Here is a 25,993-nt window from a genome sequence, read left to right on the forward strand (position 1 = left end):
CCACGAAAAAAGTGCTTTAATTTAACGGACAAACTGATTTAATGGATGACCCCTCCACCCTATTAGTCTGTTAAATCGAGGTTCCACTGTACATTGACAAGAAACTGTAGAAATTGTGTGTGAATACTGAAAAGCTGACACTGAACTGAAATTGGTTTGAATCGGGCAAGAACTATGGAAGAGGAAGTTAAATATGTTAAATATCTGTAAATCGTGGAATTTTATTGTAAGAATTTGGGCATTTGATGAAAGGGAATAGTTGCCAAGATGTCCTGAACGAGTTGAAGCAGTTTGAAATTTAATGCTTTGAATGGGTCACGAAATGTGGAAGGAGGAGGTAAGTTTGTTAAATGTGTGAATTGTATTGTGAAAAATTGTAAATTTTACTGTGACTTGTGTAGAATTTTTGGAAAGTGGGAATCATTGCAATGTAAAGAAATAGTTCCCCAGATGTTCTGAGCGAACTGAACAGTTTGTATTTAGAATCATGGGGAAGATGGGGAACTTTTTTGTTGAATGTCTTATTCACGTGAAAGTTATACTGTGGGCGTTCTGAATTCTGTGGAGAAATACGGAACGAATTTGACTGAAGATTGGGGGAATAATAATAATAATAATTGAAGTTTTTGGAGTGGCACGGTGGCCGACTGGTTAGAGTGTCAGCCTCACAGTTCTGAGGACCCGGGTTCAATCCCCAGCCCTGACTGTGTGGAGTTTGCATGTTCTCCCCGTGCCTGCGTGGGTTTTCTAAATTGCCCGTAGGTGCGGTTTCCGCACTCCAGTTTCTTCCCACATCCCAAAAACATGCATTAATTGGAGACTCTAAATTGCCCGTAGATGTGAATGTGAGTGCGGATGGTTGTTTGTTTGTATGTGCCCTGTGATTGGCTGGCAACCAGTTCAGGGTGGACCCCGCCTCCTGCCCGATGACAGCTGGGATAGGCTCCAGCACGCCCGCGACCCTAGTGAGGAGAAGCGGCTCAGAAAATGGATGGATGGATGGAAGTTTTTGGATGTAGAATAACATACGGTATGTGTGCATTAACAAAACTAGAAAGTGCAATTTCTGTAAAAAATTGTGTGTGAAAGCTGAAGATATAACTGAAATGCTGGAGAATTAATTAAAATTAAAATGTTGCACTTGTAACTGAGAAAAAGCTGAATTTAAATGATAGTGGTACTGTGTATTTGTAAAATATCTCCATGAATTTAGGAATTTAGTAGTGGGAAAAGTGAAAGAGCGGCACGGTGAACGACTGGTTAGAGCGTCTGCCTCACAGTTATGATGACCGGGGTTCAATCCCCGGACCCGCCTGTGTGGAGTTTGCATGTTCTCCCCGTGCCTGCGTGGGTTTTCTCCGGGCACTCCGGTTTCCTCCCACATCCCAAAAACATGCATGAATTGGAGACGCTAAATTGCCCGTAGGCATGACTATGAGTGCGAATGGTTGTTTGTTCCTATGTGCCCTGCGATTGGCTGGCAACCAGTTCAGGGTGTACCCCGCCTCCTGCCCGATGACAGCTGGGATAGGCTCCAGCACGCCCGCGACCCTAGTGAGGAGAAGCGGCTCAGAAAATGGATGGATGGATGGATGAATTTAGGAATTTAGTAGTGGGAAAAGTGAAAGAGCGGCACGGTGAACGACTGGTTAGAGTGTCTGCCTCACAGTTATGATGACCGGGGTTCAATCCCCGGACCCGCCTGTGTGGAGTTTGCATGTTCTCCCCGTGCCTGCGTGGGTTTTCTCCGGGCACTCCGGTTTCCTGCCACATCCCAAAAACATGCATGGTAGGTTAATTAACAAATCTAAATTGCCCGTAGGTGTGAATGTGAGTGCGAATGGTTGGTTGTCTATATGTGCCCTGCGATTGGCTGGCAACCAGTTCAGGGTGTACCCTGCCTCCTGCCCGATGATAGCTGGGATAGGCTCCAGCACGCCCACGACCCTAGTGAGGAGAAGCGGTTCAGAAAATGGATGGATGGATGGATGGAAAAGTGAAAGACTGAAAAATGTCAGAATTTGGGGAGTGCGATAAATAGTTCTTAAGATTTCCTGAATGAGATAAACATTTTGACGTTGAAATGGTTTGAATCCATCAACAAATGTTGAGGGAGGAGCTAAATAACCATCCATCCATTTTCCATTTAAAAAAATCCCAGTTTTCACACAATTCCACATTTTACACAAGGAAAAAAAACCTACCCAAAGAACATTCCGAACATCTTGGGAACTATATTTTTCCACATTCCCCAAATTTAAAATGTTTTACTGATTCCATATTTTCCATGTCAACATTCCCAAATGAATGCAGATATTTTGCGTACTTCCGTCCACATTTCTCGAGCAATTCAAACAAAATGTTTAGCTTGTTCAGGACAGCTATGGAAATATTTATCACATTTCCTAAATTCCTACATTTAAACAATAAAAATCCATCCATCCATCCATTTTCTACCGCTTATCCGAGGTCGGGTCGCGGGGGCAGTAGCTTTAGCAGGGACGCCCAGACTTCCCTCTCCTCAGCCACTTCATCCAGCTCTTCCGGGTGGATCCCGAGGCGTTCCCAGGCCAGCCGAAAGACGTAGTCTCTCCAGCGTGTCCTGGGTCGTCCCCGGGGTCTCCTCCCTGTGGGACGTGCCCGGAACACCTCACCGGGGAGGCGTCTGGGAGGCATCCGAATCAGATGCCCCAGCCACCTCATCTGACTCCTCTCGATGTGGAGGAGCAGCGGCTCTACTCTGAGATCCTCCCGGATGACCGAGCTTCTCACCCTATCTCTAAGGGAGAGCCCGGACGACCCACAGCTCGTGACCATAGGCCACCGAAACAAAGTCCGCATCACTGCAGACGCTGTACCGATCCACCTGTCGATCTCCCGTTCCATTCTTCCCTCACTTGTGAACAAGACCCAAAGATACTTGAACTCCTCCACTTGGGGCAGGATCTCATCCCTGACCTGGAGAGGGCAAGCCACCCTTTTCCGACTGAGGACCATGGTCTCAGATTTGGAGGTGCTGATTCTCATCCCAGCAGGTTTCTGAATATTTGGTAGTTTGAATGGTTTGAATTGGTTGAGAAATGTGGAAGGACAAAAAAGGTGGGCATAATAATACAATAAAAAGTATTTTTCCACAGAATTGCATCAGTGTGGATGCTCCTTTGCATTTAGACAATTATGATATATTGTCCCAATTATTTAGTTTGCCCAACCATTTCTATTTCATTGTGTATGTGCAGTACGTCTTTTGTTTCAGCTGCCTCAGACTAATGACTTGCTTCCACACAATGCATTTCCCCTCCGACTTTCATGTCACATGTATACAGATTGTGTTTTTATTGCTTCTTTGTCAATATATGTGGTCTCTACCTTCCTGTAATTCTGATGTGTGCCTGAACCCTCATGAACGTTTTCACAAATGCAAGAACATTTAATTTATTCTCTAATAAAGTATTGACGGCACAACAGAACCTCTTCTAAAATCCTTTCGTCCTCTTTGCCACTGCTTGAGCTGACTGATTTGGATCTTTTAACCAGTTTCAATGCTTTGTTTCTTTGTCCTTGTCCCACCACAAATCCAACTTATAGACAAAAAATAAGGTCAGACAGCAACTCTGAACTCAAACAACGTGCATGAGTGAGACTGTGAGGAAGTTGTCCCCCAGTCTATTGTGTTTCCAAATAATATGACTTCCTTTTCGCCTTTATTCTTTCATGGAATTCGAAGGCTATAGCCATAGCGTTTGTTTGTGTGAAACATTGGAGACTGTTAGAAGTGTTAAACATATTATGGACAAACAGGTCACTCTTTTGTTATCTGCCTATTTCTGTGACTAAGACATTTGGAGTTACAGCCCTGTTGTGATGTCACAGTGGGGCTAATTTACATGTTAACCACCGCACTGAGTTTCACACTCATGACTTGGCAGCTTGGCTGAGCGAAGATCCGTCACTTTTAAGCTGCCGAACTCCACTGTCCGACACTAATATGTTATTAACACAGTTTTACATGACTTACCCTAACACAAATCTTCATCTATCAAGAAAGACTTGACAAATACCACTTGTAGGGAGAGTTACATTTGTCTGAAAACTACCTTTGTCTAAAATCTGGAAGAAAAGAAGTTGTAAGCAAAGACTCTGGAGTTTGCATACTGTACATTCATCACAGGCAGGAATGTCATATTAATTTGGGCTTTCCTAGGATGATATGATTATATAACATATGTCTTGAAAAAATCTAATTGAGTATGGTACATTCAATCTCGTAATTGCTAACAGTCGCTTGACAGCACTCATTGGCCTGAACAATACTCAGAACAATGGGAAAGTAAAAAAAAAAAACACACAGTGAAGCTCTAAGAAAGAAAATTGGAGACACTAGTTGATTCAAGATAACCATAAGGTGCCTTTGATACTTCCCCTTTTCACTAACCAAAAAGTTGACACTTTCCATGGAACATAATATTCATTGTGTTAAGTAGATGTTACGCTGTTAGAAATGCATACTGATCAAGTGCCAACACTTAAAATAATAATCCATCCATTCATCCATCTTCTGTACCGCTTTATCCTCAAAAGGGTCACGGGTGTGCTGGAGCCTATCCCAGCTATCTTCGGGCGAGATGCGGGGTACACCCTGAACTGGTCGCCAGCCAATCGCAGGGCACATATAAACAAACAACCATTCACGCACACATTCACACCTAGGGCAATTTAGAGTCTTCAATCAACCTACCATGCATGTTTTTGGGATGTGGGAGGAAACCGGAGTACCCGAAGAAAACCAACGCAGGCACGGGGAGAACATGCAAACTTCACGCAGGCGAGGCCTCAGAAATGTGAGGCAGATGTGCTAACCAAACGTCCACCGTGCCGATTATGAAACATAAGTGTAAATATTTATTTTGCAACTATCTACTGTTTCAGTCTATTAAAGAAAGGCAAAATATTAGTAGTAAGGTCAAAAAAGAAAGAAACACATTTTAAAAGATTTACATTGGGGAACAGAATTTTTGTTGAGTTAGGTCTGACAGCGTTTTTAAACTAATTTTTGGGTGTGGAATCCAAAACTGAGCTCAGTTTTTCTCTATCACGTCAAGTTTTTGAACTATAAGATCCCCGTTCTCTTAAAAAATGTGAAAAAATTATTTATCTATGTAAATAAAACACTAAGATGGAATAGTTACAAGCTTTGAAAACTAAAAAAAGAGCATAAAATGAAATAGAACTGACAACGGTATGCCCATGTTTACAAAGTTAAGAGAAAAGCCAACACAAATTCTCTTTATTCCTACTATGCTAGCTTTCTGTATGCAGATATTGATAGTACTGACCTCCTGGGAGCTGCACACACCTCTCACCGCACTGTCTCAATTGTGACTGCAAAAACATGTTGCGACGTAGCTGTAGATGAGTCCAATCGTAATCAACTGGCAAGTCTTACTTCAGCTAATCATGGAATTGCTTATCTGGTGGATAAGCTGTGGAGAAAAAAACGACGTGCTAGAAAAAAACTGACTACAATTTTGGAATCAGCATGCAAATTTTAGTTTTAATCAGCATAAAAATAGAAATCAGAATTTTATTTTTCAAATTGTTCCCCAGTGTTATCATTTTACTGGTACTGTATGTGTGCCGATGTTTGGCTACTTATAATAAGAACTCAGAGTTTCGTTATTTTGATATATTTTCATGATCGCTGAGTATATTCTGATGAAGACACCAAATCCACTTTAAATTGATCTTGACCCATTTGAGAAAGTATTTTGAAGCCTTTTCTAAACAGCTGCTGATTCCAAGATCATCAGTTGAAACAATTGTGCGTAAGTAAGCTACACGTTATTTATCACCACTTTGCCAAGGTCTGGAAGAAGAACCAAATTGTCACATTGATGAAAAAGAAACAGTTGAAATATAGACTACCATTTGAAGTCCAAAATTAACATGTTCATATACATGATGAGCATACTTAAACCACAACTTTAAGTCAGAGAGAACAAGAGAGAGGGAGAGTCACTTTCTTTCCAGATTACTTCATCTGGAAGGCATGACGGTGAGAGAGATCAACCCCTTACACTCTGTTGTCATGAGAACAGGCTTTAAGTTTTTTTTTTTAACTCCTTCCCCACCCTAGTTGAGGGCAGGGTGCCATGTCTGCTTTACAAAACCATTAAACTTATTTTACTCACGGGATGAGTGGTTTAATACGGTACTTTAATTGTGTTTAACTGTGTTTATAGTTTTATATATATATTTTTTCATTTAAAGGGATAGTTTTATTTGTTATTAACTTATTATTATTTTGTTCACATGAAGCTGCTTGGTTTCATTCCCCTGTCATGTAAATGTTAAACTTTTGTGTAATGATTTCTGTATATATTGTATCTAATTATTACAAAAAGAAGACATTCATGTACATTTCATGTGAATTGAATGGTCCAAAATTGGGTGTCTGACTATTGTAATCTTTGTTTCTACAATTTTCTGCTGCACTTCTTGTCTCATTGGACAGTTTGATTGAGTCGTAGCTCCAACTTGTTGCATCCTTAAATTTTTTAATGGGACTTGTGTCGAGCTACAGAACAAGCACAAGTACTGGTCTGTTCTGGCACTGGAAGAGTTAAGGGTGTGCACTTCCCTACAGGGAAGTTAGGCGGAATGTTTTTCCAAGTGCCAACCAATCAGAACTCACCACACACAAACACACGCACACACACACAGTTTCCACTGTTTTTCAGCCTGCAGAACTTCTGACCAACGGCTGCCTCTGATGAGTGAGGACAGCGTTCAGGCGAGCAAGAACATGGTGACCACTGACACCCACCAGAACCAGGATCTTCTGGTCCCTCCCCATGTCCAAGAGCTGGAGGACCAGCTCAAAGAACAGGAGAACCAAGAGAACCAGGAAAATCCTATAGCAGGCCTGATTGGATTGGACCTAGAGAAAATGGGCCAAGGCCCTGTCAACGCCATCACGGTCCTCACTTTGCTGGATAAACTGGTCAACATGCTGGACGCCGTGCAGGAAAACCAGCACAAGATGGAGGTGAGTGAAGGGTGGGGCCACGATCAGCTCTGTGACAGTTTACCTCAGACTTTCTCAACTTTATAAGGACTTACGAAAGTCCAGAACCTAGTCAACTTTAAAAACAGTAAGAGCAGCAACATTCAATGTTTAACATTTCATGTCACACTGACGTAAGAAAGAAATGTTTTTCCTGACCAAGTTAAGAGCTGAGAATTCATTCCTAAAAACTTGACTCAACTTGATAATGCAGGTCCTACATATTTGTAATTATTGGACCATATTCTCTCCAGTGGTAATTGTTAAGGCTGTTTAGCCACTCCCAACTCCAGCTCTGAAGCGACTTCCTTCCAACTTAAAAGAGCATAAATTTCACATGACCAGCATGAGTCTCCAGTTTTTTCCTCAATTTTATCTGATAGGGAAAAGACTTATATTGTCGGCTTGCAACAAAAATAGAAACAGTTGTTTTTTTTAAAATCTTTATTTATTTCAATAATTATTACCCATGAAAGGAATTTGAATTTTCACGCAATGGTTGTTGAGTGTAAGGGTGGCAGGGGTCAAAGCCTTGCTCAAGATCAACTCAGCAGTAGCCAAGAAGCAGACTAGCGTCTCTCCTTTTCTTTCTGTCCAAGGGATTTTTAACTGTTGACCCTCTGGCCCAAAGACAATCTAGCCACTGCTGCTGCTTTTTCAACAAACCTCATAGTTGTGTCCCACTATTTTTTTCTGTAAAAATTCTGTTAAATCTGAGAAGGGTGTGGTCACAGGGATCAACAGACGTATCTGAAGTATCTGGTTCTTTGGGCTTTAGGGGCACCAGGTGGAGATGGAGGGCGTAGTCAGGGGGATCCAGGCCGATATGATCAAACTCTCCAAGAGTCACAGTCACACCTCCAACACTGTCAGCAAACTGCTGGACAAGAGTCGCAAGCTTTCTGTCACCATGAAGGAGGTAACTAAAAGACAATGACACACAACACGCTGTAACACTCCCTGAAGATGTTTTTAAAAAATGTGATTGTGTTTCAGGTACGAGAAAGGATGGAGCATCAGGGCACGCAGGTTAAGAAGCTGGAGGCGAACCATGCCCATCTGATCAACAGGAACAACTTTAAAGTACTCATCTTTCAGGTCTGTGAGCTGGAATCATTTGAGTCTCTGAACCCTTTGATGGAACAAGCGGTCATATGATCTACTCTATTCTCCTTTTACGGATCATGAGATCACTGGGAACCATGACTCTGGCTTCTCTCACCAATACTAAACATTTCCCAAATTCCCTATGGCCATGTGTTAGCACATTTGTAGTGTTAGTTCTCAGTGGTGCCTTGAGACACGAGTTTTATCAGTTCCGTGACCACACTTGTAACCCCACGCCCCACCAAACAAAATTTGTAATATCGAAAGTAGCACTCTATAGTACTATACGTTATAATAAAAAGAGTAATAATTAAGTAGAATGTAAAAAAGTTAAGAGTTTATGCATCATGATTTGATACTTAAATTAAATTCATTACACTGCTCCTTCTTGTGTGTTAGCCTCAGCCACCAGGGGGGAGTGCAGTATAGACACAAACGAATAAGAATCACCACTACTCTGTTACTCTGTAAGGTGCCATAATATTAAACATTTGTTACAGAGGATAAAGAATATATGACTGTGAAATTGTCTGTCTACATGTTTTGCGCTACCGTTTGTTTTCTACTCTCCATTGTGTAAAGGATTATAGCACCGCAACTATTGATGCGAATCATTTACCCGTCTTAGACGCTTTCCATTGTGTGTTAGCATTAAGCTAACGAGAGGCATTCCTGAGGCAAAGTTGTTTGGTTGTTTTAAATACACAACTTCTAATTCTCTTTGTTTGATGTTTAGTTTGACAACTTCAACTGGATGTGGCATTAAACAGCTTGATGACAGTTTTTTTTTTTTATTGTTCACTATCTGTCAAACTGCTACATATTGTGAAGTGTGTTGAGTTGATTTGCTCCCACCATGCAACGCTCATTTCAATTTTGCACTCGCAAGTCAAAGCAAAAAATTGCCCAACAACGGCTCAAATCTTGAAAAACACGTAAGTCGGGTCACTGGTATCTCAAGGCACCACTATTTGGTTCTCTCATTATTCTGGACTAAGACCAGAATGGCAAGATGCTCAGTTTAGGCCTGTTTGTGGCTCACTGTGGTTCTGCTGTCCCCTGAAGGAGGAGAACGAGATCCCCTCCAGTGTCTTTGTGAAGGATCCTCCGCCGTTCCCTCGTGATGAAATTCTGGAAGAAGGGGATGAATCTGGTGTTGTCGAAGGCAATCAGCCCTCGCAGGTTGGGCTCCAAACCATCGATCTGTCATCTGATGAGGATGTGGGTCTGGAGGGGGATCTGGAAGAGGAGATGTGGCCTCAAGACCTTGAGAACATGGAGAAGTCCAGAGCTGAGAAGCTAAAACTCTCCAGTTTGAAGAAGGTAAGGCAGACAGGTGAATCTCACTTTTAGCGAGAAGAGGTGAGACAGGCTGTCTTTCACTCTGCATCACTTGCATATTTTGTTAGGCTAATAGAATAATGTCCTAAGTCATTTTTAACTTACTGTCACAATATCAATGAAATAAAAAAATAATAATTTGCTTGCTATGAAATGTTTTTTTTCTTTCCCGTTACAGTATGTCTGCTTAGATTGTCAGTCTTCCGGGTCATAGTAATACACAAAGATTGAATTGAGGCAACTGGAGTCTTTTGTTGAATTTGTTGGCTGGGTTTTTTCTTGTTTTCGGAAAATGTTAAAAAATTACTTGGGCAAATATGCTATTAGGCTACCAATTTGTTGCTGATAACTATTACTGCACTACTGGACACTTTATTGTCATGGTGACTCTGTACATTTGTGTTTATGTCCTAAGTATATATTTTTTATAGTGGCTTTGTTGCTGTAATACTAGAGTGGCCCCAACGACCAGAGACAAATTCCTTGCGTGTTTTAACATACGTGGCCAATGAAGCAGATTCTTATTCTGACTCTCTCGGCAGGTTGACAGCCTGAAGAAGGCTTTCTCACGACAGAACATAGAGAAAAAGATGACGAAGATCGGAACAAAAATTGTTTCTGCTGAACAACGAGAGAAAATCAAACAAAAAACAGCCAGCCTCAAGGTTTCCCCCGTCAGCTTCGGCATCAAGAAGGTATGACCTCTAAGTGATGTTAAACTTATCTTCTCATTGTATGACAACTAACCCGCGTGTTTTCAGCCTCGCAGCAACTCTGCCTCACAGCCTCCTGAAGAACATTCTGCCCAGATTGAAGAGGGCTCTGTCACGGAGGACCACATTCAACTCTCCCCTGTGGGCAGTGAGGAGCAGGAGGTCACCTTCACGGAGATTCACAATGAGCTGGCCCCGCCGGAGCAGCAAGAGAAGGAGCAATCATGTGCGGAGGTCAGTGGAATATCTGAAGGAGTTTGTGAGGACTATGCTCTGTCCACCACTCTGCCTCAGGACCAGGAAAACAAGGAGGAGTCTTCAATGTCACTTCAGGAATAAAAGATTGAGCACATTTAGAGCTGATTTATTATTAACACAAACACACTATCTGTTTTGAGTTGGTTAACAGAGGAGACTCTAGCACAAAAACACTGGAGGGGACCTTGTTTCAAAGTATTCATCTACTGTTGACTGAAGTATGTTCACCCAGAAATAGAAAGGTTTACATTTTTGGACCCCAAAACATTTAACTAAACTTAATATGAGCACATTCCATATTTATCTATCAAGAAATTATTCATCAGCAAATGTAACAGTGTGTGTTTATTTTAGCCTCACTTCATGCTAACTTTTCAATGGCTTACGTAGCTGCTGCCTAACCACACAGAACTAGGCTCATTATGATCAACCAGTTTGAAAATGTATCAAACGGACTGGTTCTGATGGCTTTGACTAATGCAGTATAACACTTTTCTTTTATGTTAAAAAACTTCTGCAACCAAAGAATATGCCCTTTTAACAGAACCTAACAGACATAGATAAATAAAAGTGCATCACATGATTTCCTGTCCCTGGTTTAATTAAGGATGAAAAAATACAACAAAAATAAATAACTTTTCAAAATCAAATCGGTGTGGGATTTGTATTTATTTCTAATTAGGTACATTCAAAAACACAACCTTTCACCCGTGTACTTCTGCTATCACACCTATTCACATTTATTCTTCCTTCTTCTCTTCCTTTTCACATCCTGTACATTAGTTTTTCTTGATGAGTTTGGCGACGGACGTGAAGGCCTGACGCAGACCAATTCCTTTCAGTGCGCTGCAAACTTGAATCTGCCATTGCAGCTGTGGATAGTTGGACATTCCCAGCTTGTTGGAGATCTGATTTCAAGTGGGTGTCAATGAAAGAAGGGAGAGTGCAGAAAGGGAGGAGAAAAAAAGTTGAGAAGGAGTAATGGCATATCTCCTTCCTCCCTTATTACATCCAAGCTGTTTTTCTACATGTAAAGTAACTAGTTAGGCTAAATAGAATACAGTGGAACCTCTACAATGAACTCAAACATTCTTGTGTGCGTTAGATTTTTTTTCTTTAGTTTGCTTGCATTACCACTACAAATGGATACGAGAAGAGGAAAAATTCAACCAACAATGCAACTGATTAAGATGTAGAAATCTGGTGCACAAGCTTTGTTGTGTTTGTGCTCTAATATGGAAAAGTCAGCAATTAGTTGACAAAACAATAAAAACAGAAGAATAGAAAAGCAAGGGAGTTGCATTAAGTCAATATATGAAATGACACTCATTATCAAAGTTAAAGACAAAAATGCATACTTAGATTTGACTATAAATATATTAAACACGTTTCAAGATAACTGCTGAAAATGTGGAAAGACTAAGAACTATCCATCCATTTTCCGTACCGCTTATCCTCACAAGAATCGTGGGCGTGCTGGCGCCTGTTTCTGTTAACTCTGGGCGAAAGGTGGGGTACACCCTGAACTGGTCGCCTCTCGGGACGTTGTGAGCCGGTGGGGTGAATACTTCGAAGACCGCCTCAATTCCACCGACACGCCTTCCCATGAGGGAGCAGAGTCTGGGTTCTCTGAAGCGGGCTCTCCTATCTTTGGGGTTGAGGCCACCGAGGTGGTTAAAAAGGTCCTCGGTGGATGAGATTCGCCCGGAGTTCCTCAAGGCTCTGGATGTTGTGGGGCTGTCCTGGTTGACACGCTTCTGCAACATCGCTTGGACATCGGGGACAGTGCCTCTGGATTGGCCGACTGGGGTGGTGGTCCCCCTTTGGACCGGAGGGTGTGATCCAACTACAGGGGGTTCACACTCCTCAGCCTCCCTGGTAAGGTCTATTCAGGGGTGCTGGAGAGGAGGGTCCGTCGGGAAGTCGAATCTCAGATTCAGGAGAAGCAGTGTGGTTTTCGTCCTGGCCGTGGAACAGTGGACCAGCTCTACACCCTCGGCAGAGTCCTCAAGGGTGCATGGGAGTTCGTCCAACCAGTCTACATGTGTTTTGTGGACTTGGAGAAGGCGTTTGACCGTGTCCCTCGGGGGGTCCTGTGGGGGTTGCTTCGGGAGTATGGGGTACCGAACCCCCTGATACGGGCTGTTTGGTCCCTGTACGACCGGAGTCAGAGTTTGGTCCGCATATCCGGCAGTAAGCCGGAATCGTTTCCGGTGAGGGTTGGACTCCGCCAAGGCTGCCCTTTGTCACCGATTCTGTTCATAACTTTTATGGACAGAATTTCAAGGCGCAGCCGAGGCGTAGAGGGGGTACGGTTTGGTGGCCTCAGTATTGCATCTCTGCTTTTTGCAGATGATGTGGTTCTGTTGGCTTCATCAAGCCGTGACCTCCAACTCTCACTGGACCAGTTCCCAGCTATGTGTGAAGCGGCTGGGATGAGAATCAGGACCTCCAAATCTGAGACCATGGTCCTCAGTCGGAAAAGGGTGGCGTGCCCTCTCCAGGTCGGGGATGAGATCCTGCGCCAAGTGGAGGAGTTCAAGTATCTTGGGGTCTTGTTCACGAGTGAGGGAAGAATGGAACGGGAGCTTGACAGGCAGATCGGTGCAGCATCTGCAGTGATGCGGATTTTGTATCGATCCGTTGCCAGATGAGGTGGCTGGGGCATCTGATTCGGATGCCTCCCGGACGCCTCCCTGGTGTGGTGTTCCGGGCACGTCCCACCGGGAGGAGACCCCGGGGTCAACCCAGGACACGCTGGAGAGACTACGTCCTTCGGCTAGCCTGGGAACACCTTGGGTTCCCCCCAGAAGAGCTGGATGAAGTGGCTGGGGAGAGAGAAGTCTGGGCATCCCTGCTAAAGCTACTGCCCCCGTGATCCGACCTCGGATACGCGCTAGAAAATGGATGGATGGATGGATGGATAGTTAGTGCATTCAGGGGACACAACAGCAGCGCTGGAGAGCGGTGAGACAGTCTCGAATTTTCACTGTTTTGAAGCCTCCTTTTATATATTTGGTGGTTTTTTTTTTCTTTGTTTCTTATTGAAATATTTGGCAGGGCAATTAACAACACTCCTCTCTGTGGTGTGTCCAATTTGCAAGACATTATTTTCATTTACAGAGACTTTAAGGTTGCCTAGACGACTGCGGTAATAATTGTTGTCAATTACAGTAAGAATGCTCAAATCTATCCACTTCCCCAAACACATTTTATCATTAGCTTGAATTTTATAATTGGTTGCATTATTTTGACACTTAGAAATGCTAAAATCCTACTTAAAACACTGGTGGTACAGTTAATAAAGATTTTACGATGCCTAGAGTTTGACTCAACAATCATATTTAAATTATTTTCCATGAGAAGTTTTGTATTCAAACAAATGTGTTCTACCTCTTGTACGTTCATGGCGCCAGGCTGGTCCAACTTGTTGCCGAGAACCATCAAAGGAATACCTCGTAACTTTTCTTCCCTCAAAACATTCTTCAATGCCTTCTTGGCCTCCGTCATCCGACTTCGATCACTGCTGTCAACCACGAAGACCAGTGCCTTGCAGTCGTCCAGGAAGAACCTGAGGAAGATGGCAATGAAGGAATAGGAAGTGGCAAGCAAAACAATGCATTAGGGTACCTCCAGTTGGGCCTCATGCTTTTCTGTCCTCCGACATCCCAAACTGTCAGTGATGTCCTCTTGTCCAAATCAAATGTTCCTACATTGAATCCAATGGTCGGTGATGTGTCCATCACCTGCCAGGTCACAATCAGGTCACGGTTGCGCGTAGAAACAAGCAACAATGTCATGTTGGGCAGAGCCTGACTCACCTGTCCAGTCAGCAGTCGAGCGAGCAAAGTTGTCTTTCCTGCAGAGTCCAAACCCATCAGGATCACCTGAATATATGTTGGACATGCACATTAATCTTAGCATTTTATCTCTAAAACTAATATACCTTTTCACCATGATGACACACATACTTCCAAGTGGAAATAGACGGAGCGATCTCCGATGGCAACAATAAAAAAACCTCCTCCCTAGTGAGGATAAGCAGTACGGAAAATGGATGGATGTCATACATTTGTATGGGTTCACAGTCATAATGGGCCTCTGAGGGAAATCCAAACTATGATGAGGCCCGCAACAAAAGTCATTTTGACACCCCTTCTATAGTCAATCGCTTTTTTGCTACCCAGAAGTACCCTGTTGCTTATTATTATTATTTTTTTAAAGTTATATACTGTAGGTGTAATTATATCTAACCACAGATGGGAACCAGTTTGTTTGTTTGTTTGCTATGGCTGAATTAAATCTCATTTAATTTTAGAGTGTCACATCACATTACACATCCAGACAATTTTTAGGACTCTGAAGTCATTCTGTTCATTCTAACAACATGAACAACAGCGTTGACGTTTTCAAAATTTACAAGAGCTGACAATGTTTGAATGACGGCTGAAATTCACTAATGATCTAAACGCTTCAAATTTTTGTTAGAGTTTGTTTCATTCATGCATTCAAACGGAGAGGAGGTGGCACCTTATTTTTACCTGTTTCAGGGTGGAACCGTATGTTGGTATCAATGTAAGCTGATTCAACATGTTAAGCCAATGTGTGTGTTACCTGGTTGTTAAGTCAACATGCCAAATCAATTTGTTACCTGCGGACTTTTAGACGACTGAGCTAGACCCATAACTCCTCTTCTGCGCTTTGTACGTTAAACTCCAGAATCCAGTCGCTTTCTTGCTAAATAAATGTCGGCAAAAAAGGAACACATGAGATCAGAAACTGGTTTGACTGCATGTTCTTTATGCAAGCAGCACAAAAACAAACATGTTCTTTTGACTACAAATGAACTGTCCCTACAAACGGACACCAGAAACCCATGCTGATTTGTAATAGAATAATAAAACCAGATGTGGTAAAGTACTCCCACTCTGTACTCTGTAAAAAAGAAGTACAGATACTTTTGTAAAAAACAAAGTAGTTGGAGAAATACTGGCTCCTTTACTTAAATAAAAGTAAAAAGTACACTCTGAAATGTATACTTAGTTTAGTACAAAAGTAAGTTACCTATAGTTCATTACGTACAATATTTAGCACAATGGTGCCCGATGATAGCTGGGATAGGGTCCAGCGCTCCCGCGACCCTTGTAAGGATAAGTGGCTCAGATAATGGATGGATGGATTTAGCACAATGGAAAAGAAAACCTCTCTTGCACCTTTATACCACCTCTGTGGAAAACGTCATTGGGCCAAGCCGAGATGAAAAGTCGTTTTCTTTCAAAAATAGGAAAAACAGCACTGTTTAAAATTAATTTGACCGGACTTTTTCTAACCGACGGTTTTGTGCAACAGCAAGTTTTGCTGATTCTAGCGTGAAACTACTATTTTCCGAAGATGGACGACTGAAAACGCTCCTTCGATCAACGCAAGCTTGTGGTATTTATTTCAATCAGGTTGTCGCCAACAGTGAGAATGACTTCGGAGGCTAAACTTAGGTTGATGTGTAAATTCATTACCCTCAGTCAGTAGTCTTTCTTAAACGTGAGGTTCTTAAATGTGAAGTTGCCACTTTTTATGGTCTCTATTATGGAATACAAAAATAACTATTAAGATGTTGTCTAATAGTAACCTCGTAAGTTATAGCTTTGTAGCATAGCAGTAACTTATTTGTTATTTGTCGCTTCTTCTCCATAGATATTTTCTTTTCATTTACTTCTGTAATCGCAAGCATGTTTGTGTAGAGTCTATAAACTTCGTTGGTGGCCCGTTGCTTTACATATTGCTGTCATAAAGGAATATGGGTAACATCCTTTCATAAAGATTGTTCAGGAGTAACCCAAGCCAAAAGTGTGGAAAATAAGGTTGCATTGAGGCACTTTTCCTAAGCATTGTTTGAATTTGAAGATCCTCTCCAATCCCCCGAAAATCCTCCAAGTGCTTCTGGGTCATCTCTTTTAGACAGTGGCGTTTTTTGATATGGGCAATATGGTCAGCCCCCCAGGGTGGCGGGCACCCCCCCGTCAAACTGCTGTTTTAAAAAAAAAAAAAAAAAAAAGAATCTCTGCCAGCACCCCCCCCCCCCCCCCCCCCCCCCCCCCCCCCCCCCCCCCCCCCCCCCCCCCACACACACACACACTTGATGATCGTACAGGGGGTGCACTTGACAGGCATTGCATAGGTCGGACCAACTTGGACATAATTTTTTCCGGAAGCAATTCCCCCCCCCCCCCCCCCCCCATATAAGGCCATGGATGGGGGGGAATATCTTGCTTCTCTGAATTTGTTGTGTCATCGTCATTAGCACTCCCTGGTTTTCACGTTCCTCCGTGTTGCTGCTGTCCCTGTTTTTTTGCGCCTTAGGCCTACACCAGGGGTCACCAACCTTTTTGAAATCGAGAGATACGTTTTGGGTGCTTATTACTGGGAAGGGCTACCAGTTTGATACACACTTAAGTAATAACAAATTTGCCCAAACTACCTTTAATAACGTCATTGTATGTCATTATTAATAATTAATGATATTCCTTTATGTGAAGACACTGATCACGCTAACGATTTGTCACAAGTATGAGATGACATAAAAAGCAACATACAACACTATTTCTATAAATGTCTGCCAGTGTTACATTTTCAAATGATCACTTCTACAACATTCCTTGAAAATCACCATGTCCCATGTCTAGTTAGCTATTTTTTAGAACAGGCCAAGGGCTACTTACTCATGGGGACGTTGGGGGCTACACCTTGGTGACCCCAGGCCTATACAATATCCTGAGAACGCCAAGCCTTTTTACGCTGCGTCATCATTTGCGCAGATTAAACCTGTTTTGACCAAGTAAAGAGTACAAAGTACATATATCTGTTTTCAAATGTAGGGAGTAAAAGTAAAACGTCGTCAGAAAAAGAAGTAGTCAAGTAAAGTACAGATACCTGAAAAATCTACTTGTGCAACAAAATATTTTTACTTCCTTACTTCTCACCACTGATTAAAACACTGATGAACTGTGCTTCCGATACAGAATTCGGTTATTCAACCCGGAGCTGGCAGAGCAGGCCGGGGGTCCGAGACGCCGGGATGAGCAGGGGGGTTGGAGTTTGATGAGGAGGAGCCAGTCTCCGACTATAAAATGGCGGCTTCCCGACACTTCGGTCCTTCTTCCTCTCCAAATATCTGCCTGTTGTCATCATGGGTTTCGGTGACCTGAAAGCACCTTCCGGGCTCAAAGTGCTGAATGACTTCGTTTCGGATCGCAGCTACATAGAAGGGTCAGTGCGGCTGCGTTATAATATACATACACACAGAAATATGAACTATAGGGGATTTAAGCACTTCAGTGGCATTCGTCGTCACCGGCGGCGCCATCTTGTTTGCGCGTGGCTAACAGCTAGCACTTACAAACGGAACGATGTGAATAATAACCTAACGTGAAAGTGTAATATTGTCTGTTAGATGCACAAACGTACCGTATAAAATATAGTTGCAACCGGCGCGTTGAGTTTTCGCACGTCGCGCTTTTGGGAAGAAATGAGACTCTACGGCTATGATCCGCATGGTGGCCAGCCGCTTGTGATGAATACCAATTGTACAGCGTGTGCATAAAGTCTGTACACGTAGGCAAAAATGCATAGTTTCTCCGACATTTTATTCAACTGGAATATTAAAAATAACATATTTGATCACCACCTAAAATCTGCGATGTGCTTTGCGAGATTCACTTAATTCGATACAGTAACTCCATTTTGGCGATTATTATTTTGGTCATTCACTCTATGCGTTCAATCAAATCAACGTGCTACATCTGTGGTTTTCATAACGTACACATCTTACTGTGGCAGTGGTTCTCAAACTTTTTACACAAAGTACCATCATCATGACCAGTATTAAAATACAGTAGCGTAGTAAGCCATAAATGTTCGTCCCAAACAAGAGCTTTTATTGCTAAAAAGTATATTATTGAAAGCCACTGTAATGGTATGCACAGTTTGAACATTAATACAGTGATTAAACGGGAAAATTAGAAAAACTACTACTGCACATAAGGTAAATAAGTGTGAAAACAAGGAGTTATTAAAGACTAAATGCGGACGTATTGTACTAAAGTTAAAATTACAACTGAACTGTACTTGGGCTGTGATGCTTTTCCGTACCAATAAAGGGAGCCTGCGTACCAGCAGTGATACTTTTACCACAGTTTGAGAATCACTGATCTATAGCATACCTCTCAAAATAAGTCATAGTGTCAAAAGTCTCTTAAGCAAAGAGACCACTGTACATTTCAATTTAGATATCTAACCCTCGGGCGTATTTCAATTTTGCTTCCTTTCAGCTTGTTTGTGGCGATTTAAAAAAATAAATAAAATATATATATATATTTTTTGCCTTTACTGCATAGCTTTAGTGAAACTTAATTTGTTTTTAACCGTTGATTTCTTGTAAACAACCCCAAAAATAATTGTAAAAATATATTATGATTCTCAGTACAGTGCCACCTTTATTTCTTATTGTTGAGAGTACAGTCTTTCCTACAGCCAGCAGAGGGTATCTCCACATAAAATCTAAATTGTGTTGTTTTACCCATTGGAATGCAAGCCATTAAATTGTCTTTTGTGAATTAAGAGCATTACATCAAACTGTTCCCTTGTCCAAAAATTGAAAAATGTAGACTTTTTCAAGAATGAAACCCATTTTAACAAAATTGTATGACTTAGTCCAGTCAATAACATGGGGTTAAACGATATAGATTTTATGGGTTTCAATTGGCCGAAAGTGGCCACAATATGGGCAGAAGTTATGATTTAGTGGAAGCAGTAATTTGATATTTAAAGAGCTGAAGTTGGAAATTTGTGGATGTAGACAACTGGTGAACATTGAACCTACATTATTAATCTGTGGAGGTAAAAAAAAGTTATTTCCTTTGTGTCCAGACTTTCGGGAGGCCCTGTATAATTGTTTCTACACTATTGCATTTCCCACTTTTTTTAAAAGGAGCTTGGTGCAAAAACGTAACTTAATTTACATGTTTCCTGCGGGAAAAAAAGAAAAATACTGTTGTTGTGCAGACTTTGTTCAGTCTTCTGACTGGACTAACCGCATCTTTATTTTAAGGCATGTGCCCTCCCAGGCAGATGTTGCTGTTTTTGAGGCAATAACAGCCCCACCCCCAGCTGGCCTTTGCCATGCCCTCCGTTGGTTCAACCATATCAAGTCCTATCAGAGCCAGAAGAACAGGTGACTATTGTTGCCGTGGTGACACGGGCGCAAGCTCCCTGGGATGGAAATCAACCAACTATTTTGTCAGTCTTCCAGGTGTAAAGAAACCTTTGGGTCAGTATGGCCCAGCAGGTGTGGCTGACGCCACCGCAACTGTCGCCAAAAAGGCAGATGAGGATGACGACGATGATGATGATGTTGATCTGTTTGGCTCTGATGATGAGGTGAGGACATAAATGACGCAAACAAAAAGTTGATATGCGGTGGTGCCGGTAGGTTAAAAAAATCCACCAGCCAAGCATATTTTTTACTGGCCAAAATATTAAACCATTTTACACATTTCTATTATACACTATTACTTGCCAAAATAAAAATTTTTACACATTTCTATTACACTGTATAAAAAAATATCAAATTTAACCCAACAGCTACCTGATACCGATCATCCATGAGTGAGGTCTGCCGATCACTGCCGAGAACATTCATATGGGTTAGCTGCGTTTAAAAAAAAAAAAAAAAAAAAAAAAAAAAAAAAAATCATTTTCTTTATGGTGAGTGGTATTTGCTAAATGATCTGCCATGTTTGGTTTTAGGTGCTGCGCAGTGTGAAGCGGGACGCTACACTAGGGCTGGGTGATTATGGGGAAAGAGAACAATCATCATTATTTTGATTGATAGTGCATTCATTATTAATAAACATGATTATTCTTTTATGTTACAACTTTGTAGTTATTTAACTACGAAAACTGAACTTTAAATATACCTTAAAAGAAGACCCGGAAAATAAGTTGGTAACAAGTGAATTATATTAAAATTAGAGAGATAAAATTGCCCAGCCTTACGCTACACTCCACACATTCTCTGTAGGCTGCAACGTACGAGCCCGTGGGTGATGTATTTTTTTTTTTTAATTTGCTGAAGCTCACCTAAAATAGGCCTAATGATGTCACTGGCTTTCACACGTCCACAAAGTCTGGCTGTTGCTCCTGACAGTCCTGGTGCCACAGCGTTACCGCCTTAGTGGGGTCATAACACCTGATAAGATCGCTCATCTTCCCAAATTTAAATATGAAAACAAAACTGGGGTTGAGTGTTCTATATCGGTCTCTGCCAGATGTTGTCCTTCTATGCCAACTTCAGACTTGCGCCCCACAGCAGTTTGATCGCAGGACAGGTTGAGAATTGACTTGTGGTGGGGTGCAAGGTGGCGGCGTACTGTTTAAGTGCGTTCAAAATAATAGTCAAACAAAGGATAATGAACTATGCTTATTTATTGCACATATGCAGTAATATCATTTTCAGTTAGCTATTTAAAAAATTGACAATTACTGTCGAAGCATTGGATTGTCTTTGCTTTGGGCAAAAAAACATACAAGGCCTTTCTGTATAGAAAGGATTCAGGGGCAGGTCCCTTTATACTAATCCTCATGCATGCAGCAAATTGAAGTCTGTTGCTCTGGTCAGTTTTGAGCTGAATGGGGGGGAACTTGCATGTGATAGCATAAGAAAATTAACTGACATTTTTCACATTGGTATTTTGCATTATGGTTTAAATTAGGCTTTACATGATCAGGATTTTTGGGTCCGATCAGCGAGCTTAAATATAGTGATAACCAATGCGATTTTATATATATATATATATATATATATATATTTTTTTTTCAATGTCTATTAAAGTGGATCACAACTTTGCAGCAATAGGAAAATGCGGGTGACAACAGTTAAGAACCACTGCAGAAGACACTTGCAAAAAGTTTTTATTAGGTGTTTTTTCACAGAGGATAAAGAGTATATGCAGGGGTGGACATAAGTGCTGAAATTATTAAATGTGCACCACATTCAACTGTCACTGCATTTGTATACTTTTTCTTTTTGATGAAGCACAGTGATGGAAGGCGTGAGCTGGAATGTGTTGTCTGAGTGAAAAACTAAAGAGGTGCGCTTCTTTAATTTCCAGCCGCTCCCAATCCAGTCACTACCACAACACTTTTTCCCCATTGTTGTGAAATTTGCTGCCGCCATAGCTATTGCTCGTAACTTCACTTTTTAGTCAGAACTTAAGACCAAAAAAAATTAGCCCAGCGGCTGCTCATATCTCCACTCGTATGTTGGGTCACTCATAAGTCAAGGTACTGCTGTCAAATCAAATTGCCGTATTGAAATAATTTAAATGCCACTAATCTGTTCCTGCCCTCCTCCACCCAACCGCCCAAAAAAGGTTTAGTTGGTTATTGTAAAATATAAGTGCTGTAATTGTTTTATAGTGTGTAATTAAACCAAAAGTCACACACACACTGTAGTGTTCGTGTTGATGTGAACCTTGGCCTTTTGAGTGACGTCAGCTCGGACTCCAGCTTGAGTTGGCTGGTGAAACCACAGTGAGGTCAGGGTTAACTTCTCCTCTGTGCTCCTTGTGAGTCATTTTCATTTTGTATTTGTTGTTGGCATTTATGATAGTGTGTCATCTCTCTGCTTTAAACTCACCCTAATCCTGTTGTAGGAGGATGCAGAGGCTGCGAGGCTGAAGGAGGAACGTGTAGCAGCGTACGCTGCCAAGAAGGCAAAAAGTAAGTGGTAGTGCTGCTTTTTCTCAGTTTGTTTGACATCATTCAGGCTGAACCAATAGCGCTAATGGTGCTGTTTAATTTGGACTCTTCATGATGATTTATCAATCACCATCTTTCGGCTGAAATGTGATGTACACCATATTTACCTGACAGAGTCCAAGGCTTGGCCTGGTACAGCTATTAAGTTGTTTCTGTGGCAGTAACCCCCCCACCCCCCTTTCTCTTCAGAGCCTACCCTCATTGCCAAATCCTCTATTCTTTTGGATGTCAAACCGTGGGACGACGAGACTGACATGGCGAAGTTGGAGGAGTGTGTCCGCAGTATTCAGATGGAGGGACTCGTCTGGGGACAATGTAAGCAAGTGGCCATCGAATTGACATGGACAACCCCAATTCCAATGAAGTTGGGACGTTGTGTTAAACATAAATAAAAACAGAATACAATGATTTGCAAATCCTGTTCAACCTATATTTAATTGAATACACTACAAAGACGATATGTAATGTTCAAACTGAAACTCTATTGTTTTTAACAAATAATTATTAACTTAGAATTTTATGGCTTCAACACATTCCAAAAAAGCTGGGACAGGTGGCAAAAACGACTGAGAAAGTTGAGGAATGCTTATCAAACACCTGTTTGGAACATCCCACAGGTGAACAGGCTAATTGGGAACAGGTGGGAATAAGATTTGGTATAAAAGGAGCTTCCCTGGATTGCTCAGTCATTCACAAGCAAAGATGGGGTGAGGTTCACCTCTTTGTGAACAAGTGCGTGAGAAAATAGTCCAACAGTTTAAGGACAACGTTCCTCCATGTACAATTGCAATGATTTTAGGGATTTCATCATCTACGGTCCATAATATCATCAAAAGGTTCAGAGAATCTGGAGAAATCACTCCATTTAAGTGGCAAGGCCGAAAACCAACAATGAATGCCCGTGACCTTCGATCCCTCAGGCGGCACTGCATCAAAAACCGACATCAATGTGTAAAGGATATCACCACATGGGCTAAGGAACACTTCAGAAAACCAGTGTCAGTAAATGCAGTTTGGCAGTTACATCCGTAAGTGCAACTTGAAACTCTACTATGCAAAACAAAAGCCATTTATCAACAACACCCAGGAATGCCGCTGGCTTCTCTGGGCCCGAGCTCTTCTAAGCTGGACTGATGAAAAGTGGAAAAGTGTTCTGTGGTCCGACGAGCCCACATTTCAAATTGTTTTTGGAAATTGTGGATGTCGTGTCCTCCGGGCCAAAGAGGAAAGAACCATCTGGACTGTTATGGACGCAAAGTTCAAAAGCCAGCATCTGTGATGGTATGGGGCTGTGTTAGTGCCAATGACATGGGTAACTTGCACATCTGTGAAGGCACCATTAATGCTGAAAGATACATACAGGTTTTGGAGAAACATTTGCTGCCATCCAAGCAACATCTTTTTCATGGACGCCCCTGCTTATTTCAGCAAGACAATGCCAACCCACATTCTGCACATGTTACAACAGCATGGCTTCATAGTAAAAGAGTGCGGGTACTAGACTGGCCTGCCTGCCGTTCATTACAAAGCGTAAAATACGACAACGGAGACCCCGGTCTGTTGAACAGCTGAAGCTGTACATCAAGCAAGAATGGGAAAGAATTCCACCTACAAAGCTTCAACAATTGGTGTCCTCAGTTCCCAAACATTTATTGAATGTTGTTAAAAGAAAAGGTGATGTAACACAGTGATAAACTTTTTTGGAACGTGTTGCAGCCATCAAATTCTAAGTTAATGATTATTTTCTAAAAACAAAGATTAGCAGTTTGAACATTAAATATCTTGTCTTTGTAGTGTATTCAATTAAATATACGAACATGATTTGCAAATCATTGTATTCTGTTTTTATTTGTTTTAACACAATGTCCCAACTTTATTGGAATTGGGGTTGTAATAGCTGATCTGGATTTCAGGAAGTTCTCCACTTGATGATGATTCTATCTCACCATCTTTCGGCTGAAGATGTGATGCAACTTGAATTATCTGAAACAATTGGTAGCGTTCCGTTGGTATGTACATTTAGAAGTGAATCAGTCATGTTGATGTGTTTGTGTTCTCCTACAGCAAAACTAGTACCAGTGGGATACGGCATCAAAAAGCTACAGATCAACTGTGTGGTCGAAGACGATAAGGTGAGTATTGGGCTGTGATGACACTGAAGTAAATAACTAAAATAACAAATGGTGCTCATTAGGGCTGCACAATCGAATTGTAATCGTGATTGCGATTTTGACTGCCAAGATCAAATGAGCCTGATTCTTTTATTTTTATTTTTTTTAAACATTTAAAATGTGGGCTCTGCGGCATATGAAGCCCTTTCTCAACTTGGTCAGCCAGCAACCACTTTGTGAACGCTTTGTTGAGCTCCCTAGATGGCACACTCTGCAGTTGTAGGCTCTCAGTCCATCTCTTTGGAATTACGAAAGTGACTCATGTATAGAGAAGCAAGTACTGCAAAGATTGTAGCTACCGCCTTGGAAAAGGCTCGACATCCATTTTCTGTACTTGTTTTGATTCAAGTCAAGACACTTTAAACGAGTAGCCATATGTTGCAACAGAGTTGTCTGCCCTGCAAGGTAAGGTAACACAACTAAGCTGTTCAGCCATCTGAAAAAAACTGCAAAGCAATGGACAAGAAACATGATCCCCTGATAGTTTTCTCCAAAGTGGCATTAAATGCACTGTATGAACAATGACCGCGGTCAGGCTAGCCTGTAGTTGAAGAGTTTGCTAGCCCCCACAACGATTGTTCATACTGAGCATCACGATAACATGCCAGCAGTGTGCCCCGGTGCCGACTTCAAAATAAAAGCCTAAAATGGCATTGATATGTGATGTATTAATATATGGGGCTTTTATTTTGATGTTGGCCCTCAAAGCACGTTGGTGGCTTGTTACAGTAATGTATACTATTAACAATCGTTGTAGCAGCTGCCTTGACTTTTGACTGGGGGCTGACCGTAGTGAAAAAAATGCTGGGAGTAAATGAAGGAAATCGTAACTGTCGACTTGCAGTTTGCGACCACAACTGGTCAGCAGCACGGTGGAGCCGTACCTGTCCTTAACAATTCACTGTTGTATGCTTACAGCCTAATGTTATTCCCTTTTATGCATAAATTGCATTTGCTTCCATTAAGTTGCAATTCGTGATTACACACTGTAATATATTTATTCAGGTAGCCCTTGGTAAAAAAAACATTTTTGCAAGAGTAATAAGATCAAATGTGCATGTGTTGTACTTTAAAGTTAAATACAACTGAACTATAATTAATACAACTGAAATGTACTGCACTGGATTCAGTTTTTTAAAACCCTATTAGCAGCACAGTTTCATAATTTAATGCAGTGATTATCGCACTTAATGAATCCCTGTTTGAGGCTTTTGCTGTAGTTTAGAATGACTGAGTTTTTCCATACTTATGTTTGCGCAAATGGATGTGTATGTCAGTATAACTTTTTTTGGGTGACACCAGGCTAACATTGAACGGGTAGATCCAATCTCTGTTTACATTGCTGTTGTGCACCCCTACCAACTGTATATCTGTTTTGTTTTGTTTTGTTTGTTTTAGGTGGGTACTGACATTCTGGAGGAGAAAATCACAGCATTTGAGGATTTTGTACAATCAATGGATGTTGCTGCTTTTAACAAAATCTGAAAAGGAAAAAAAACAGAAAAATAAAGCACTTGGATAAA

The 25,993-nt window shown here is 41.6% G+C and overlaps 3 protein-coding genes across 5 annotated transcripts; 2 read left to right on the forward strand and 1 right to left on the reverse strand.

Moving 5' to 3' along the window:
• The first annotated feature begins 6,709 nt into the window (after positions 1–6,709).
• cavin2b (caveolae associated protein 2b) lies at positions 6,710–11,135 on the forward strand. The gene is made up of 6 exons (XM_061786431.1): positions 6,710–7,048; positions 7,845–7,985; positions 8,063–8,164; positions 9,239–9,496; positions 10,057–10,209; positions 10,276–11,135. Exons 1-6 carry the CDS (start codon positions 6,773–6,775, stop codon positions 10,564–10,566), a joined length of 1,221 nt encoding a protein of 406 aa, XP_061642415.1. The 5' UTR covers positions 6,710–6,772; the 3' UTR covers positions 10,567–11,135.
• arl11 (ADP-ribosylation factor-like 11) lies at positions 11,136–18,043 on the reverse strand. Of its 3 annotated transcripts, XM_061786451.1 has the most exons (7): positions 17,413–17,559; positions 17,202–17,304; positions 15,137–15,222; positions 14,307–14,372; positions 14,116–14,231; positions 13,879–14,056; positions 11,136–11,393 (listed from the first exon to the last, which is right to left on the reverse strand). In XM_061786451.1, the coding sequence occupies exons 3-7, from the start codon at positions 15,167–15,169 to the stop codon at positions 11,265–11,267; spliced, it is 522 nt and encodes a 173-aa protein (XP_061642435.1). In that variant the 5' UTR covers positions 15,170–15,222; positions 17,202–17,304; positions 17,413–17,559; the 3' UTR covers positions 11,136–11,264. The 3 variants fall into 3 exon arrangements, with proteins under 3 accessions (XP_061642435.1, XP_061642442.1, XP_061642451.1); XM_061786458.1 differs by lacking the exon at positions 15,137–15,222 and having other exon boundaries at positions 17,413–17,562; XM_061786467.1 differs by lacking the exons at positions 15,137–15,222; positions 17,202–17,304; positions 17,413–17,559 and adding an exon at positions 17,947–18,043.
• Positions 17,590–25,993, forward strand: eef1b2 (eukaryotic translation elongation factor 1 beta 2). The gene is made up of 7 exons (XM_061786442.1): positions 17,590–17,748; positions 19,589–19,711; positions 19,782–19,917; positions 22,194–22,260; positions 22,489–22,614; positions 24,364–24,431; positions 25,869–25,993. Exons 1-7 carry the CDS (start codon positions 17,669–17,671, stop codon positions 25,953–25,955), a joined length of 687 nt encoding a protein of 228 aa, XP_061642426.1. The 5' UTR covers positions 17,590–17,668; the 3' UTR covers positions 25,956–25,993.

The sequence above is a fragment of the Phyllopteryx taeniolatus genome, chromosome 1 (genome assembly GCF_024500385.1).
Source record: "Phyllopteryx taeniolatus isolate TA_2022b chromosome 1, UOR_Ptae_1.2, whole genome shotgun sequence".
NCBI lineage: Eukaryota > Metazoa > Chordata > Actinopteri > Syngnathiformes > Syngnathidae > Phyllopteryx > Phyllopteryx taeniolatus.